General features: G+C 36.6%; 1 protein-coding gene across 1 annotated transcript in view; it reads left to right on the top strand.

Moving 5' to 3' along the window:
• LOC129235085 (chitin deacetylase 1-like) overlaps positions 1–19,150 on the top strand; it is a 28,050-nt gene extending 8,900 nt beyond the window's left edge. Inside the window, exons 3-6 of the mRNA XM_054868764.1 lie at positions 4,480–4,801; positions 13,205–13,504; positions 14,122–14,306; positions 16,221–19,150. Of these exons, the coding sequence (XP_054724739.1) occupies positions 4,480–4,801; positions 13,205–13,504; positions 14,122–14,306; positions 16,221–16,573 (1,160 nt within the window). The 3' untranslated portion in view covers positions 16,574–19,150. The remainder of the gene's footprint in view (positions 1–4,479; positions 4,802–13,204; positions 13,505–14,121; positions 14,307–16,220) is intronic.
• Positions 19,151–20,929: the final 1,779 nt, after the last annotated feature.

Genomic DNA, 20,929 nt, shown 5'->3' with positions numbered 1-20,929 from the left:
ACCATGACAATTAGAAGTGCTAAATATGAATACATCAGAAGTTTCCACCTAAACTATATGCAAGAAATGCTTTCTACATTTAAGAAGGCGTTTTCTTAATATCAGTTTGCAAAATGATGCTCGAGATTATGAGCTGAATTTATGTAAAATACATACAAAGGTATTATTTACACAAGAATTCAATCCTCAAAAATAATAATAATAATAATAATAATAATAATATAATAAAATCGTTGTTTCCATTTACCTCAGAGTGCAGGATTATGGGGTAAATTGAAACACTTAATTGGCACATCAAAACAGCTAGGAAGGTGAAGTTCATGAACAAATGTTGCTAGTAACCTTCACATGACAAGTAAAACTAGTTGAAACCAGTTAGTAGTTTACAATTGCTGATCTTCTGAAGTGTGGGGGAACCCCCCAAATATTCGAGCAGTTGTGCTACTGTGGAATCCCCATGCAGTTATGGAGATCCCAATTGAGGCAGTGAGAAGCAAAGGGATGCAAGTGGCAAAATTACAAATTTGGAGATAACCAGTATAGATGGTAGGTGAACCTCTCCTCTGTTTTGGGGCAAGAGATTGTACTAGTAGCCCTGGTAGACGCTGCTGTATAGCATGATTTAGGGAAAAAAAATCAATGAAAGCCTATCTAGGATCTGATCTTTAAACGCGTTTTTCTCGAAATTTAAAATAGTCCACTTGCATCCCTTTGCTTCTCACTGTCTCAATTGTGGAATCATGTACACACCCCCGAGGTGGAGTGTGAAAGTCTGCATTGGCAGAGCGTGTTTGTCACTCGAACAGTGAGGATGTAAAGGGTGTCCCAAAATTAACACAAGATTTGAATTTGCCGCCATTTTTGTAATAAATGGTTGGCAACCCTGAAAAAAGAACGATTTGACAGCTGAGAGTTTAGGGTAATCAAAAATGGAGCGTTATACGATACAATAACGCGCTTTCATTATTGAACAATTGTTTCAAAAATAATGAAAGTTGAGGCTGGTCAAGCAGTTACTGTTAGTGGCGCTCGGTATCGCAACACGGTAATGCACGGGTGGTTGTGGGCTTGTCGACATAGACCTTTGAATTCAAAAATAACCCCACAAGAAGAAATTTAAAAATGTTAAATCACACGATCTAGGGTGCCAATTCTGATGACCGAAATGAGAGAGTACGCGACTAGGAAATGCCTTATGCAGTCATTGAAATGTTTCACTCTCTCTAGCTGTATGGTACAATAACACCCCATTTTACTAACCCTAAACTCTCAACTGTCAAATTGTTCTTTTTTCATGGCTGCCAACAATTTATGGAAAAAATGGTGGCAAATTCAAATCTTGCGTTAATTTTGGGACACCCTTTAGTTTTGTGCAATAAACAGTGCTTGAACGGAGTACAGTATTCTGTAATCAATTACAACCAGGACTGCAGAGTCGGAGGGAAAACTGCCAACTCCGGAAGTTTTAGAGCATTTGACTCCGACTCCACAAGCACTGGTAGAGTTACGGTCTTTGAGGGAAAATGTCTCACTCCCACTCTTGGAATTTTGAACCTTCGACTCCCGACTCCGACTCCTTTTCCCCAAAATCAGTCTGACTCCGCAGCCCTGATTACAACCACCACAATAGGAAAATGTAAGATCACTAAGGATAAAACAAGAACTCTTTTCGCAGCGTCATCTTTCAACAATGATGACGTCTAGACGATTGTTTGGAAAGAGGCGGAGCTCTCAGAATGTCTTCTTCATGTTGCCCAGTCTTCACTCACTAATAGTTTAGTTTCAAAAATTACTACACGCAGGGTCGGATTTGGAAGTGTGAAGGCCCCGGGGCAACGAAGGAGTGGAGGCCCCTAATCAGGGTTCGAAAAGATCATCATATTTTCGAAAATATCCGATACTTTGATATGTATCCGAATATTTTGATATATGTATATATCCGATATTTTCGATTTAGAAAATTCCCATTCAAGCCATTTCGTCAAATAATTTTTAAATTTTTGAGCTCAAGAAGCGAGAAGTTGTAAGAATGACCTGCAAAGTTAACCATTTTTCGGATTTTTTTTTTTTTTACTTACTTTATTTCTTTTTAACTCATAGGTGCAAATTACAAATTAAATGAATTTAAAAAAAAAGCCATTGAAATGCTCGATCAAACTAGTATGTTGTGGCCATCACGAAACTTTCTTCTATATTTTTCCTTTTTCTGATCCCTCCCCATGCTTGACGAGGAAGCAATATTCCCAACAAAAACAAAATTACACATGCAAAAACTTGACGACCATCCCAATGTCTGAATTATTGCAAAAGCAAAGCAAAGAGCGAAAATTGAAAGTTATTTTAAAAGCCTTGCTTGAATTAATTACAAATATTTTATTTGTTAACAAACATAAGTTGGCAACAGTTAAAAATTTTAAATCATTGAGATAATATTTCCGATCATTTCCATACAATTAAAATCACGAGAAATACGCAGACGACAATCTATTACGATTTATCTTTCTTATTTCCTACTCCCTCTGGGGCCTTGGAATTTAAAATCAGAAACCCGAATTTCTGTTCAGTCAGTTTAGATCAGAACTGATTGCTATCAGGAAGGGTCTGCAGTGTGCTGTTCAGCGGGAGGAGTGTTTCCAGGAAATCTGGATTTTGACTGACAGTCGTGCCTCAATACAGCACCTCGCTAATTGGAGTAATGTGGGCGACAAGACCAGCCTGGACATTCTGAGTCTACTACATACTCTTTCATCAGGACATACAATTCACTTTCAATGGATCCCTTCCCACGTTGGAGTTGAGGGTAATGAAAGGGCTGACTTTTTGGCTAGATCTGCTGCTGCGGAGGGTGTGAGCCCTTGTGGAGATCTTACTTTCAGTGAGATCTCCACAATTTCAAAAATGGAGCTCAATCGCCAATTTAAAACACCTCCCAGACACGCCTGGTATTTTGCAAAATGTCCTGGTGAGTCCTTTAGACTCAAGGGTAGACTCCTCCAGACAACATATTCGAGATTCCTGAGTGGCCACACAAAAGCTCTTAGATTCTCTGGGAATATCAAGACTTTTCCGGAGTGTCACTGGTGCTCTGCTGGAGAGGTTTCACCTGAGCACATTCTATCTTGTTTGGGTTTTACGAAGGACGAGGTCCTTAGTGACCCATTGCTGTTCTTGGATTTTTTGCAGATATTTGGATTCATGGGGGTTGTTTAGCATTGCTAAACATGCCCGAGATAAGTCAAAAAAAAAAAAATCTTTCTTATTGTTGCATTAATAAAGCTATTTTTATTCGCTAAAAAAATAATGATAATAAAAATAAATCAGCACCTCTTGGCGCGATTGGCGCCAAAGTTGAACCAAAGCCTGTTTACATATGGATTCACATATATTCCAAATTTCAACCAGAACGTAGCATTACTTCTTGAGATAGGGCACTCACAATGGAAAAAAAGAACGGGTGATTGCGCTTCCCCCCTTTTTAGCTGTTGACACCAAAATAAAATCAGCTTTTATACCCACTAAGGGCTACTTGCCGATAAATTTTTCTTTCATTCCGTTCATTATTTCTTGAGATACAGCAGTCACAATTGACGACAAAAAACGTTCTATAGCTCAACCCCCGTTTGAGTTATTGACACCAAAATTGAATCAGCACCTGTTCCTGTTACTGGCAACATATAGACCAAATTTTGTTTGATTCCGCCAGTTACTTCCTGAGGAATAGCAATCACGCGTAACTCAAAAAACGTCCCATTGCTCCACCCCCCTTGGATGAATTCGCGCCAAAAACCAATGGGCACAAGTTCACATAGGGGCACATATGTGTACCAAATTTCGTTCGATTTCATGCGATAGTTTTTGCTGTAGAGCGGCCACAAAAAACTGGTCACACACAGACGTGACACACATACACACACACACACACTCATACACACACACATACAGACAGACAGACATTTTCCAAAAATAGTCGAAATGGACTCAGCACACCTCAAAACGTTCGAATCCGTCAAAATTCGAAATTCGAAAATTTGCACGAATCCAATACTTTCTTCTATATATTAGATATAGAAGAAAGTAATAAAAAATTGATAGTAAATGGATACTTGCAATCAGGGCTTTCTGATACATCGATAATAATATTATTTTTGTGCAAGCATTCTTTGTAGGAATACAAAAAAAAAAAAAAAAAAAAGACTAGGAGAAAGAACGTAAAATTTGCTGACCCGTGAAAGTTAGGATATTTTGTAAAAATTTTACTGTGGGGGCCCCTTTGTTGTGGAGGCCCCGGGGCAGTGGCCCCGCCTGCCCTCCCCTAAATCCGGCCCTGACTACACGAGTGGATATAGAGTTTTTACCCCACCCCAACTGACCCTATTTCCATTTTCCCCCCGTAAATTTCTTTCCACGGATTATCCTTTTTGACCAACTAGTTCGTAGGCTTCCTGTATTGCAAACTGATTGATGCATTTTCCCTCCTAGCTGTGGATCGCGACCCCAACAGAGCTCCCCCGTGCGACCAGACGCAGTGCGTGCTCCCGGATTGCTATTGCTCCCCTGATGGCACCCAGATCCCGGGACGACTGGAGCCGAACACGGTGCCCCAGATGATCACGATCACTTTCGACGACGCCGTCAACAACAACAACATCATCGTGTACGAGAAGATGTTCCGAGATGGAAGGAATAACCCCAACGGCTGTTCAGCAAAGGGAACCTTCTTCGTTTCTCACAAATACACAAACTACTCGGCCGTGCAGGAACTGCACAGGAAGGGTCATGAGATAGCAGCACACTCTATCACGTGAGTATCATCCTCCACATCTAAGGCCCCTATATAAAGGGTGTCCCAAAATTAACGCAAGATTTGAATTTGCCGCCATTTTTGCAATAAATTGTGGGCAATCTTGAAAAAAGAACAATTTGGAAGCTGAGGGTCTAGGGTTATTACAAATGGAGCGTTTTCGATTCTATAATGCGTTTTCATTATCGAACAATTATTTGAAAAATAATGAAAGTTTGGGCGGGTCAAGCAATTTACTGTTATTGGCGCTCGATATCGCAATTAGGTAATGCGCAGGTGGTTGTGGGATTGCTGACATAGACGTTTGACTTCAAATAACCCCATAGGGAGAAGTCTAATGATGTAAAATCACACGATCTAGGGTACAATTCATATCACCGAAACGAGAGAGTACACGAACAGGAAATTCCTTATGCAGTGATTGAATTGTTTCGCTGGCTGTATAATAGCATAACACTCCATTTTTACTAAGCCTAAACTCCCAGCTGTCAAATTGTTCTTTTTTCGTGGCTGCCAACAATTCACAGCAAAAATTGTGGCAAATTCAAATCTTGCGTTAATTTTGGGACACCCTTTATATACGAGCCGACGCATCAGCTTAAGATCAGCCTTTTTGGATCGGAGCGCATGTTTGAGTGGTTGTCTTTTCTGGCGAGTTATCGCGTTGGTGATTGTTCACTGTAAGCAATTATTAGTGGCACGTGAATTGTTTATAAAATAAAATATTATTTCCTGCAAATTTGGCGAAATCCGAAACTTTGCTGTGGTAACCTAAGCAGTGCAACAATGAAAAATCCGATCCAAAATAGCTAAATTTAAGCTGATGCGTCGGCCTATCTATATAGCGGCTCTAACCAAATCACATGCGCGAATGCAGACGTAGCTCGATTTTATGGTTAAACATTGGATTGATGTAAAATTTAGTTAAAAAAATGAAAACAATTAATTCGAAATTTATGACAAATAAATTTTCTAGATGGCACAAGCCTAACTTTGTGACCTGATGATTAACTTTGTTAAGTTTTTACAATTCACAAACTGGCTAACTTAAATGAGACTAAGATAAAAGGATCTGTAATCCCACGATACTTGCCCAAATTTGAAGAATATATCGTCGGCTCAGAGTAACAGCAAGATACCTTTACAGTTGTTCTGAGACGACGATATATACAAGTTTCTTGGTTCATACGCTACATGCAATGCATTCAAACTGGCTAACCTAAATCAGACAAGACCTGTATCCCATGATATATGCCTAAGTCCGAAGAATATATCGTCGCTTCAAAGCAACAATAGGATATCTTACTGTTGTTAGCAGGTTTAGATGGGTCTTACTATTGCTCTGAGGCGACGATGTATACAACTTTCTTGGTTCATACGCTACATGCAATGCATTCAACCTGGCTAACCTAAATGAGACAAGATAAAAGGACCTGTAATCCCATGATATATGCCTGAGTTCGAAAAATCTATCGTCGCCTCAAAGCAAGAGTAGGATATTTTACTGTTGTTCTGAGGCGACGATATCATTAGGATGCGATAATAAAGATCTGGTTATTATGGCAAATTTGCACACGTATGCTTATCATAAAGATTAAATTTACAGTGTCTACCTTTATAATATTTTTCATTTCCTATCAATCTTAAATGATAGGGATTAGTGATCTGGAAGTTTTGAACTCAGATGAAGTTTTGCTTTTTAAGTTCTTTTATGTTGATGTTTTTCCTGAAAAAAACGTAGTTTTACACCTTCCCTTTTTTTTCAAGTAAAATCTGCATAAGTTAAGCCTTGAATGAACGCAAACTACCTGTAACCATGGCGACGAAAATGTGTCATTTCAGTAAATATTCAAACAACGAGCTTGACTCATTCTCGTCGTCATGGTAATCTGAAAACTCAGAGCGACATCAACTTCGGTCAAACGAGCTTAATAAGCAATTCGTGATTGCTCAAAAATCTTTTAACTCGTTACGTAATGACAAAGTAATAGTAATTGCATTGTGCGCTGGATGATATAATGTGTTGCACGAAAAAGTGTTCAGTCTGCTGCCGGAAGCACACCGGTCACGCGAAGCGCTTCGACTCAGAGTAAAACCCCTATAAGAGGGCAGGTCCACTTATCCGGCATTTTGGTTCCAAAACAGCTTTGTATCCAACCATGTTTCCAGTATTTATAAATACGTTATAACATTTGCTGGTTGCTATATCGTAAAACAATTGATGTTCAAATGAGTAAAATGTCACTTAAAAGGGGTCCCTTAACCTTCAAAATTTTCAATTTTCTGGAAAAAATATATGTTATGCATAATTTAATTCTGAACAATTCGATACCTCATTTATTACCATACGTAAAAAACTTTTCAAGTTATCGTGAAAATGCGAAACTTTCCCCATAGAGATTCATGTTAACAGGATCAGTTTAAGCCTCTTTTTCTCAAATGCCGGTTTCTCGTTTTGCGCGCATGATATCTTAGAAAGTTTCTTATGTATTTCCGCAAATCTTTTCATGGCTGTTTGCCTGGTTTATTTTTATGATCTGAACCTAAATTTTAACTAAAAATAAAAGTTAATATTAAAATAAAAAAATATTTCCCCCCAAAAATGTTGGAAATTTTTGATGATAACTTATAAAATTTCGAAAATAAATTAAATAATTTTTAAAAAAAAACAAATTTAGCTTCAGATCATAAAACTAAACCAGACAAGCATGCACAAAAAGTTTTACAGAAATATATAAGAAACTTTCTGAGATATCATGCGCGCAAAACGAGAAACCTGAGAAAACGCAACCCGAGAAAAAGAAGCTTAAACAGCTGCTATTAACATAAATCTCTATGGGGAAAGTATACGCATTTTTTCGATAACTTGAAAAGTTTTTTGCGTATGGTAATAAATAAGGTATCAAATTGTTCAGAATGAAATTAGCCATAACATATATTTTTTCCAGAAAATCGAACATTTTGAAGGTTAAGGGTACTTAGACCCCTTAAGGTGAATCTAAAAAGTTAATTTAACTCACAAATTCAACAAAAATGTTTTGGGAAATGTTTATCGTTGAGTGTATTTCCACACTTAATTTATTTTCTAACTTGTATTAATTAAATCTTTTTTATTTACAGAAAAAAATAATCAATCATTAATCAAGCAACTCAGCTAAAGCTTGGGCACCAGTTTTCTGCAAACGAGACTTCCTTATAAAAACAAATTTTGTGCCCCAGCAATTTTGGAACCAAAATGTCGGATAAGCCCCTTTATATAGTGACCTTAAATCAGAGTAGTTACCGCTCAAAGGCTTCTATATCACCAAAAGTATTGGGACACTCAAAAATTCACATTTTTAAGGATTTCTCGAGAGATAAGATACCAATTGCTTTGTAACTTTTGTCACATAGTAGGCATGCTTCAGCTGTCATTTTCCAATAGAAGTTATATCGCCGATGCATTTAGGGGATCAGCAACAAATTGAGGAAAATAAAAATGTTTTTTGATCATCGTTCGTAGTCAATAGCTGAGAATAAGCGTAAATTTCAGACATTCATTAGCTGACTATTTCCAACTATTTAACGTACTTTCGGAAAAGTATCATTGATTTTCATGAAAATATAAGCATTTCTTTCAAAACTAAGAATTTTATTTGAAGGTTTTTGGCTCGTAACACGCAAAGTTTTCCATCAAAATTTACCAAACTTAATGAAAATTTGACAGCATACAAGAGAAGTTTAATACTAAAATTTGACTGTACTTTAAACTGTTGCAAATTTGATGAAATATGAACGTTTAAAGCAATTAATTCTTGAAATACACCGCCAGCTCAGTCATTTCCAGCCGAGGACTGCAGTTTCGTGCTTATTAGCACTCATCAGCCCGGCATAGGAAAGTGACTGAGCTGGAGTTCCTATGCCGGGCTGATGAGTGCTAATAAGCACGAAACGGCAGTCCTCGGCTGGAAATGACTGAGCTGACGGTGTATTTCACGTATTTCTGCTTTAGCCCTGGCTAATGGGCGGTAATTTACTGAATATACCTTGCCTCGCGTTCAATCTTCGAGCTGGACCGAACCATTGCTTCGGTCACTCGTCTGGTCTGCTAATTCTATATTAGCTACCAGTTTGTTTCGCACTCTTGGCTTCCTTAAGAGGTTTTCCATCTCCAGCTCAGTCACTTTCCTATGCCGGGCTGAGGAGTGCTAATAAGCACGAAACTGCAGTCCTCGGCTGGAAATGACTGAGCTGGCGGTGTATTTCACGTATTTCTGCTTTAGCCCTTGCTAATGGGCGGTAATTTACTGAATTAATTCTTCACTGCACATTAGGGTGGTCCAAAAAAGGCCCTTTTTAAAAAATTTTTGATTTTTATTGGTCCTACCCCCCTCATTTGGTTCCATCCGAGTAAAAAATAATTATTGTGAAATTTGAGCTCATAATTTTAATATTTAGAGGTAGCTCAACAGCCTCAAAGTTTCGCGTTTTATCATTTTATGCCATAAATGCAGATTGAAATAAAATTGATGCTAGGAAAAGTATATAATTTATTTAATTAAAATTGCCAGCATTTTGTAAGTTAAAAATAGTTACATAATAATATTTCAATAGTTATGTATATGACTTTCTTTAGTACACATTACAAACTCTGCTTTTTACATCCAGGATAAGCTCGTCAATGTTCTGTGACAACTTGCAACAAAAATTGGAATTGTTCTTCATTGTGTGTCATTTTTCCATTAAACTCTTTTATAAGGCTATACCCCTTTCAGCATTATCATTAACCACTGAAATTCTTTGAATAATCCTTCTTGCTTTTTTAAAATCCTCCTGAAGCTCCCAGATTTCTGGATCTACGTGAATGAAGGTATCAGGTAAACCCATGCTTTGGAAAAATGAAATTGATCCCTTTGTCACAAGTTCTTCAAATTTCATATCCATAAAATGTTTTAGCAAAATCTTAGGGCACTCCACCACATTATTTTTCTCATTTACTTCATTCATTGCATTCACCATCTGTCTTTTAATGCTGTGTGGCACTTTATTGGCAAAAGGGGGGTAATGCCACGAGCTCTTCTGACAAATACCACAGGTGATTGGCAAATTTCTGTGTTGCAGTTTTGCTTATGTCTTCATCAATCTTTTTATACTTCAATAAAGATTTCATCAAAATCGCTATACGGTGCATTTTGAGGCATAGAAGCAGTCATCCAAGCCTTTAAATACACATGTACAACAAATATGCATATTTTTTCTAATCTCTTTTCTTCTATTGACGTGATGGTAAATTGACAGCTAAACATCCATATTTTGAAACAATACAAAATTTTGGACATCCATCCAGCATGATGCATGGCCCCAGGTGCTACAAATTTGATACCATGTGGAGGAGCTTTACCAAGAAATATTTAACTCTTTGTTCAAGACATTCTTGATAATCATCTCTCGCTTGCATGTCATGTAATAATCTATCAGCAAACACTATTGTATCATCCTTTACATCTGTCACTTGTGCTGAAATGTCCTTATTGTTGATGCCTATGATGCATTTGTCTTTGTCTATGAATTCCCAGTAGGCCTGGAATCGTTTAAAAAGAGGTGTGTCTGGTGCGGAAGAAAAACCCAAACATTTATTAAACACCGCAACAATAATTAATTCCATAATGTGATGTCGACATTGAAAATACAGTAACCTTTTCTTTAGTTTTTGATCTAGTAAAACACGGGTATCCTTGCTTTCCCCGGTATTGACACTCATTGTGTCAAGGCATATTGCAGAAACTTTGTCAGTTAGGCCCCAGTCCTGCAAAGCTTACCTTCTTTATTTTTTTTGTGTCATTGTACTTCTGTTTTTTTTTTTTTTTTTCAATAACTTCCATTGTTAATAAAGTTTTTCTAACTTGGGCTGACAGTTTTGGGGTCTTTGTACGGGTATTCTGGCTTTCTGCCAAAATGTTGTTATTTCTTGTATTGTATTTCTTGAAGATTCTCTTACGGTTTTCTTTAATTCAATATGGTTATGAAGAAACATACCCAATGCCATTCAAATTGAAGCTAGTTTACTACCTATCAGCTAACTTATGGTTGAACTAAGAAGATAAACCTCTGATTTTGATCTAATTGATGTATTTGCCATGCTCAGTTATTTTAAAGTAAAGAGACATATACATTTCAGAAATAACTGCAAACTGCCATTCCAACAGTGGTGAAACCAAAACAATTAAGAATACATACGTAAGCAACGACAAGTTGAAAATTTATTCGATCACGACTGTTAAAGGAATAGATTTTATGTATTTACTTGTGTTTACAAAACTATTTTCATAATGGCTATTGTTAAGTCTCTATATAAAATAGCGATTTTATAAAGCAATTGTTTTCTTGTTAATAAAAATAGCAATTGTATTTTACCTTAGTGAGGTCAATGGTCGTGTGTCGTATTCGATCTATTCAGCAATGATGAAAACTTTATCTGCATTGAGCTACCTCTAAATATTATCGAAATGTTTTCAAATTTTGTCTGATTTATTTTTTAATACATTGGAACAAAATGGGAGGGTAGGACTCAAAAAATTTTCACCTTCGAAATTTTGGACCACCCTACTGCACATGCGCGAAAGATAGCAATTTATAACTTTCATAATTTAAAACCCAACTGGGATCCCCAACTCATAACAAAATTCCAGTTCAATATCTCAAAAATTCAGAAAGTTATCAGCGATCTAATGCGACGAATTTGAATAACTCTTGGATAGACGACGAATCGAGAGAGATCGTCAAAGAATCTCATTTTTATCATGAATCACACCAGGGGTGTCCACAGGGGGGGATTATGGCGCAAGTTGCGCCATCAAAAAAAATTTTTTTTGGGGGGGGGGGAATTTTTTAATTTTTTTTTAAATGCATTTATTAATTTATTTTTAATTTAAAGTAGTTATTTTTTTATTTTGTTTATATTTTATTTCATTCATTTTAGTTTGCGTGCGTGTGTGTGCGTATGTCATTGGCGAAGCACCGAACCTTTCTAATAAAATAATAATAATTAAAAACAAATAAATATATAAAACATATTTTTAAAAAATAAATAAAAAAATATTTAAAAAAAATAATAAATTTAAAAAAAAGAGGGATAAAAAATAAAAAAAGGAAAGACGGTTGAGAAACATTGGGGGGGGGGGGGATTTGCGCCATTGAACTTGGGGGGGGGGGGGATGGGCAACCCTGAATCACACTGAACTATTGCAAGCAAATGTTGCAAACTTGTTACGATGTTGCAAACTGTTACGATAAACAAAATGAATGGGAGAGAGAGGCATAAAATGAAACAGTACCGTACGTATAGCATGCAATAATAAAATGCAGCACTGTAATAGTGCTGTACAGTAGATACAGTAATTATATTCGACGCACTCTTTAGTTGTTCAAGCATATCGAAAATTTTTTTCTTTTCTTTACTTGTCTGAAACTTTCTCTTTTTCTTTCCATTTTCATACTTTTGATAAAGAGCGTGTTTTGGTGAAATTATATTTCATTAACTTCATTTTTAGAATTTAAAAATATAAATGAACGATGTGGAGTGGTTATTTATTAACACTAATAAAGCGAACTTTAGATTAGTACGGTGGGTGGAACTTTCATTTTCAGTGATGCAAATGGGAAAGTCCATTTACGAAACTAATATTTAATAGCTAATAACGAAGGCGATACTTAAGCCTTGCGACTCCTTTGCGAAAATTTTCTTTTTCGTAAATTCGCGGGCGAGGAATTCGCGTAAGCTCTAAAATTCATTTCTCATGAAAAACTCGCATTATAGTCATTTTGCGTTTAAGTGTATATCTTTGGAAAATTTAGAAATTGCTCTAAAAATTACATTGCTTTTTTTTTCGAATAATGAATTCAGATATGAGAAGAGTACAAGATTACATCATTAAAAACGCAAAAATTAAGTAAAATGATGTAATTGATCAAATTACAAAAATATTAGTGAATTTATAAAAAATGTAAAAGTTAATTATCGTGTATTATATTATAAGGATATAAAATAGTCATGTTTACAAGATTTGAATAAAATTTAACGAATACACAAGCTTTTATTCGATAACTTATAATTTTATACTTAAGGGAGGCTATAGGGGGAAAGCTCAAGGGGGAGGGACGGGAACTTTTAGGAAAATACTCCCTTCATTAGGTACTAGCAACTGGCAAAAATTCAGCTTGTCTCTATTTGTTCCGACAATAGGTAATTTTTGGCCTTCATTGACTGGACTATCTAGCAAAAATTATGATAGATAAGAAAATATGCCTGTGCCTGAATGTCAGGCGCAGATAAACCTAAATTACTATTTTGCTGGGGTTTTTTTTAAGTCAGAAGGCGTGTAATGAAGATTTGTTCATTAACGGACTGTTTTTTTATCATTACAGGCATCGAAACATCGAGAAATATTGGACAGATGCCAGCCTGGACACTTGGGCCAAAGAGATGGCCGGAGTAAGACTGATCCTGGAACGCTTTGGAAACATCACTGACAACTCCATCGTAGGCGTAAGGTCACCATACTTAAGGGTCGGTGGCAATGCGCAGTTCTCCATGATGGAAGAACAGGCCTTCCTGTACGACTCCACCCTCACTGCACCACTCTCCAACCCCCCACTGTGGCCATACACCCTCTACTTCAGAATGCCACACAAGTGCCATGGAAATGGACAGAACTGTCCCACTAGGTGAGATGCATGTCCTGTAACAACTTTTAAATTCCCAAATCTAAGTTTTTATAAACTTTAAAAAGACTTTTTTCTTTCAACTGAAATCTCTCTTTATTTTGAAGCAAACCACGATTGATTTTAACGAAACGTTTACTCAAAAGATTAAATGTGAATGAATTAAAGTTAAAAAAGTGAAATGTGGTCCAATATTTTCACACTACTGTCTGACCACGGATTGTACGGAAAGACAAACATCCGTTTTACAGCCGGAAATGGACAAATGTATTACTTTTAGCGATGTCAGCTTTTGCAGAAGCAGAGTCTCATCCAAATGAGCGGAATACACTCCTCAAATTTTTATTTTTCCCTCTCATGCAGATAGGTTCGTCTCATCTGGACGTTTGAAAATTCCATACAATCCGTGGTTGGACAGTATCTGGATAACCATATCAAGTTTTTAAAGACTTTTTTCCCCCCTTTCAATTGAAATCTTCCTTTATTTTTAGGAAAACCACGATTGATTTGAACATTTTTTTGTTTAAACGATTGAATGAGTAGCTAAAAAAAATGAAGTAGCCCAATGTTCCAGCAGCACCTGGTTAACCACCTAACTCTCTTAATTTAATTTCTTGAAGGTCACACGCTGTATGGGAAATGGTGATGAACGAGTTGGACAGGAGAGACGATCCTAACTTCGACGAGGAGCTTGCAGGATGCGCCATGGTGGACAGTTGCTCCAACATCATCTCTGGAGAGCAATTCTACAACTTCCTCAACCACAACTTCGACAGACACTACAAGACTAATCGTGCTCCTCTTGGTAAGGCGTAGAACATTATTTAACTTGTGGCCTTGTTTTATACGCCTCCAAAATCGGACAAAAAAAATTAATTTGAATTTTGTCATCTTGAATTCAAATTATGTTTTTCGCAATCACGAGTGTGTGTGTGTGTGTATGTAGACGTGTATGTTTGTGTGTGGGGGTATGTGTGTTTGTGTGTAGGGGTATGTGTATGTGTGTAGGCATGTGTGTTTGTGTCTGTGTGCTGACATAAGTGTGTGGCTAGTTGCTTGTATGAATGTGTGTAGGTGTGTGTGTGTTTATGTGTTTGTGTATGTGTGTAGGCATGTGTGTTTGTGTCTGTGTGCAGGCATGAGTGTGTGGGTAGTTGTGTGTATGTGAGTGTGTAGGTGTGTGTGTGTTTGTGTGTGTATGTTTTTGTGTATGTGTGTAGGTGTATGTATGTGTGTGTAGGTGTATATATGTATATGTGTGTAGGTGCGTGTATGTATGCGTGTAAGTGTAGGATATTGACGAAACCTGGAGACAGTTTTCGCTAGAGGTGCAGCATCGTGAGGAGCCGGTCGACGGTGATGGTGGGAGGGTGGTGGTGGGAAAATAAAATCATAGGAACGCCAAAAACAGTCAAGTGAGAACAATAAGCAATCGTGATTGCTCAAAAAAAAAATGTTAACGTTTGTTGACGTCAGTGGAGGATTTACCATTCCTCAATTGCGAAGGTGGTGTGCCCCATGACATTATGTAACTTTTTCTGGATGAATCATCAATGAACGTTAAGTCCAAATACGATATCGTTCTTCGGTATCGACCTTTGACTGTGTCACAAACAGCAGGATTTCTGTCATAACTTTCACGAATATTTTTAGTATTTTTTAAATATTGCATCAGTTGTTTGAGGATGAATTCAAATACATAGTTAATCCATTTAAAGAACATTTCATAATTATTTTGCTGGATGATTTATCGCCATCTGCCACTTATTAGGAATTACTACTCGTTGTCAAATTCTTACACTGCATCTTTAAAGGACTAATTATATCAACCCTCAAGAAACGATTTTATTGGCCCTCAAGAAAGTTTTATTATCTATCAAGAAACACTTCTGTATCCATTAAGAAACAATTCTATCGACCCTCAAGAAACAATTCTATCCATCTTACATAAATAATTTTATCAAACCTCACAAATACAACTGCCCCAATAAATGAATAATACAGGCTTCAAGGTTCACGGAAAATAATTCATTTTTGTATCATATATCTCAGAGTTTCCCAAACTGTGGTCCACGGACCCCGGGGGTCCGCGTGATATCCAGCTAAAGCGTTAAATATAATTGAGATTGAAGGACGAGTAATGATATTTTAATTCAAAACGAAGGCACATTTATGAGGAATAAAAAACTTCCTGCTTAAATACATGCAGGACGCAGCAGCCCCCCCCCCCCCCGGAACTCAACGCACTACACATTAATTCATTTTGTGTGCATGACTTAACACACTTAAACTAGGCTAACAGTGTTTTGTTCACTAACTTAAAAAGTTCATTTTTATTAGTAAACTTGTCGAAATTTGATGATAACATTTTTATTTTTAAATTTCAAATCGAATTTCACTTCCATAACTCACAATAGTAATGTAAGAAATGAGAAACCAGACAAGAGCTCTGAAAAGAATACAGAAAGATTACAGAATAATGAATAAATAAATTTAAAGGAAAAAAACAGCGTTAAAAATATTAGGAAAAAAAAAATAACTGTGTTAAAAAAAAAAAAAATCTCGCGCGCCGGAGGGGGAGGGGAGGTCCGCGAAGTTCGTAATTTTTTCGGAGGGGGTCCGCGGAGGTCTGAAGTTTGGGAACCTCTGATATATCTAACATTGAAATTGTATTGTCTAAATTGACACCTGCTTAAAAGATAAACTAATTTTATTTCAGGTCTATACTTCCACGCTGGATGGCTTAGACTCAACCCCGACTACTTGGCAGCCCTGGTACAGTGGATGGACGAAGTACTGGGTAAGAATGACGTATACTTCGTCACCATGACGCAAGTGTTGCAGTGGATGCAGTCCCCCACTGAGCTGTCATCTATCCGGGACTTCGCTCCCTGGAAAGAAAAGTGCGATGTCAAGGGACAACCCTTCTGTTCCCTGCCAAATGCTTGTCCTCTCACCACCAGAGAGCTTCCAGGAGAAACCATTCGACTCCATACCTGCATAGAATGCCCCCAAAACTATCCATGGATCGAAGACCCCACAGGAGATTTCTACGCCTTTAAGAAGAAGTAAAGGTGGTGTGATGTCGAATCATGACGTTCGAACACAAACTGGAGCGAGCATTGCGTCACCATTCCTGAAGACTTAGCCCCCATGTCAAGAACATGCAAAGTTAAACTACGTAATTTTCACCTGATAATAAATCCATGCTTCAATAACAAAAAAAAAAAAAAAAAAGTCATCGAAAACTAAATGGCCATAAATAGGCCATTTAGTTTTCGATGATATATTTATGCTGACGACGAGGGCGAATAGAGAAGGGAGTGACATAGGGGACACGACTCCCTCTTTCTTAACCAATCAGATATATATTCAGTAAATTGAATTTTGGATATTTTATTCTAACCAATTCGTCCCAGACCACCTATTTGTGCTCAAAAATTGTCTTTGCCCTTCTCTTTCCAATAATGACACTCCCTCCACTCTCAAACCAGAAGTTGCGTCCACTCTTGGCAGACGAACATACACAGAACAAATCATTTTGAGCAAATACAGTGAAATCCCGTTACAACGAATACCAATACAACGAAATTTCCGTTTCAACGAAATAAAATTTCAGTCCCGATTTAATTCCCAGTACGTTGTTTGAATTCCATTATAACGAAATTCCCGTTACAACGAACAAAATTTGCGGTCCCTTGAAGTTCGTTGTAACGGGATTTCACTGCTGAAAGCCTGATTTAGATAATTCTTAAATAAGATCTGATTTAGATAATTCTTCACTATAGTCATGCAATCTGTTAATGACTGAGAAACGGTCGTATTGACCAGTCAAATCAAGCTTCCATTAGCCACCTGAACCGCCAAATTCAGCTTCTTATACCCGCATTTACCAGCCGTGTTGAACTTCAGTCATACACTCAATCGTTCGAGGTCTTTTGATTGGATAAAAAAGGCTTTGATCGACGATTTAACTGGGCTGGTGAATAGGATCGTTGTTGGTAGAAGACTTCGATCATCGGTTCGGGGGAGTGTCTGAAGAAGGGTTGAATCGGCTGATGAATAAGGCCGTAAATGAAACCTTAATTATTTGTTCCTAAAATGCAACTTAAAAAAAATACTTGACTGAATATAGATTTAAAAAAAAAGACTAATCAAATACACAAACGCAATAAGTTAAGATATATTTTCACGTGATAATCAGATGAAAAATATGTATTGACATTATTGTTAGTATGACGATATGTTCGCTCCAACTTTGTAAGTTCAATGCAAAGAACCGTGGTTCACTTAAAGAATGGCGGCTCCACCATAAAATGGACACAAGTGATTCTTGAGATTCAAAAACCGATGACTCTTCAAACGTTATACTCACTGAATTCTAAAAATGATTCTTCCAAAGACAAATTAAAAACAATCACAACTTAAATTTTTTTTTGAGCTTTCTGAATAATTTTTAAATTGGTACACTTCAATATAAATTTATTTTAATAACCAAAAAATTTAAAGCGTCAATGATTTAAATGCGCGCACTCAAAGCAATATTTCTTCATTTACATTTTTTTCAAATTCTTTAAATTGAACATAAAATGCACTAGGAAGAGAAAATATATTCTCAATGAATAATTTATCAGAGTGTGTAAGGTATGCTTAATATAATACCGCAAACAAGATCTCAAGCAAGATATAGCCAAAAATTATTTTGTAAGTAAATGGTTATACCCTTTGCATAACTATTTCATTGGTAAATTATTTGTACCATAAAACATTTCTCATTAGCAGTTTTATACATACATAAACAATTCATTTAATGATTACTAACTTTTTGTAGTTATTACGTTCAAGCATATAAACTTCAAAATTATTTATTCAATGCAATTTAAATACTGAAAAACTTACGTTTTGTACAAAAACATTCATTCTACACATATTACTTTTAGTACAAAAACATTACTAGACAGCAGTCGTTTCTCAATTGAATTATTTATTGGGGACATAAAACCAAAATGTGCTTTTACACTACTACACTTCATTTTTCTCTTGATATTTTATCGAAAGCATGCACTTTTTTGCTAGTAAAAGTAAAATTTTTTGCGGATGTATCTTTTCAGGTATCCTAAATACTGAAATAAGATCATCAAACAAACATGTAGCTGATGCTGTGATCAATCTAATTTAGCTAAATTTTAGTCGCAGGCATTTTTTTTAGTCCAGGAACTTTAACACCACAGAAAACATTCGAATTATAGAAATGGTGAACCCAAGACCAATCAAAATCGATGATACATTGTTCACGTGATAGAATCTGGAGCGTATTTCATCCAATCATCGATGTTATTGCAGTGATAATAGTTTAGGTAGTTATTGATGCAAAACTCCTCATGCACGTTAACATAATAAACACATCGTCGTGCATTCCAAGTTTTTGCAGACTTTTATCCACGGCCTCTGTACATATGTTACGATGAAGGTTCCTAAAATGAGTGAATATTTTTTGTAAGTTGTGACTAATAATGTGCTGCAATAAAATGTACCTTTTGTTTTGTAAAATGCCTTTTGTTTTACTTTATCTAAACAACACGATTTGATGTTTTAAAGACTCAGGCTAAACTGCAAAAATCCAAGGGCTTAAAAAGAGAGAAAAAGAAAATTCATCTTTAAGGCTACATTCGGAAACAAGCCGTGGTTGCACCGGTGCCACCGCAAGCGTCGCAATCAGCCGATTTTTGGTGCTACCAACCAGAGTTTGGAAATGCGTACGGTTTCTCTCTAGTGGCCGACCCGGTTGCAACCGCTCCCACTGCAGACTAGACGTGGTTAACCAGATCACGTGGTATTTTTTGGCCAATACGATCGTGTTTCAAGTTTTACACTCTGTGGTTGGAGTGTCGTCTGCTGCTGAACTAGAACTACCGCGGTAGAACCACAATAGGGAAGTTGCAACCTACTAAATGTTCATATTTTGGCTATTGCATATTGTTAATTGACTCTCAAAACTAAAAAATTCACCATCGCCGAATTTTAAAACACCGTGGTTGATTTTTAATGAATTTTTAAAAATCCACGCGCAAAAGTGCGCTCTTCTGAAACGTCACGAGCCTACGTCACAGGGCGCGAATGGGCAGCCTTCCGCCGAAGATCCCTTGTTTTCGCTAGGGACATTTTGAGCGCATAGATATTTTTATTTTTTAGAAATTCAATAATCCTTTTGAACACACTATGGAGGCCGGATTCGTTAAAGCACAATCTAAATAATCTTCCTCAAATAATATTAATGGTGATATTCGAATATTTCCGAGAGGATGAGAGGTTTAATGTTCCAGAAACGCGAGGAGATAAGCCTTTTATGTTTCATCTTCGAAGTCGAATGCACGTACTTCGATTTCTCCCATGACATGGGAACCGGTTCGCTAGCGTTTCTCTCCTATCGGACGTCACTTCCTATGCCATCTGACGTCACAGGCGCTTGAACTTTAAAAATTAATTTAAAAAAAAACTACTTATCGTATCGCAAAAATTTTTTCACCTATGATGTTCATACATGTTACTCTATCATATAAAAATAAAATTGAAAAATCGAAAACTTCCTTATTGTTCGGAAACACCTCAGTTCTACCGGACTCACCAGATTCCAGTGACGTCATAACCGCAACCTGACCAACCGGGGAGATATTTCCGAACATAGCCTGAGACACAAGCAAAATATTTTGTAGAAGACTTTTTTTTATAAATAAAAAAATTGAATAAAATATTTCATTGTGCATTGAGTACTCAATGCACATGTAAAGTATTTTTTTAATGAGTATATGCTTGTAATTCTAAGCATCTCTGTGAATGTGAAAAAATTTAATGTAACTAAAACGTTTCCCATTTTCTTCAATAGCTTTTGAGTGAAAGGCTATATTTATAGCATACAGATTAGCTATCAACTCAAACAGGGGAGGGGGCACAGAGAGACAGAAAAAAAAAAAAATTCAAGAAATTTTGAAACTTCAATTCTTTTAGAAATTTTTTAAGGCGGATTAGTAATGCAGCTTAAGTATACAATCATTTGAGACACAAAAATTTTCATTATTATTTAAAGTTTTTGAAATACAGTAGACCCTTATTTTACGCGGGTTTATTTTATGCGGTTTTGATTATATGTGGTTTAAGATTTGACACCTTTATTTTATTTTACGCGAATGAGTTTCAGTTTTACGGGGATGCGGCAATGCAAACAGATAAAATTCTCCCCTCTTTCAAAATCCAAACTCCTAAAGATTGCAGATTACGCGTAATCAACTGCATTTTGGCGTGCTAATAATCGAGCTTGAGCCACTGGAGACATTTTAAGCGATAGGTTCCAGAGCTCTTTCCAGAATTAAATTTATTAAACTCACACAGCTCAGAACTCACTGGAAGAAGAGCTTTTAGGAGTGACAAAGG

The sequence above is a fragment of the Uloborus diversus genome, chromosome 2 (assembly GCF_026930045.1).
Source record: "Uloborus diversus isolate 005 chromosome 2, Udiv.v.3.1, whole genome shotgun sequence".
NCBI classification, from domain to species: Eukaryota; Metazoa; Arthropoda; class Arachnida; order Araneae; family Uloboridae; genus Uloborus; species Uloborus diversus.
The sequence above is the reverse complement of the archived record's forward strand: the minus strand, read 5'-3'. Positions and strand labels throughout refer to the sequence as shown.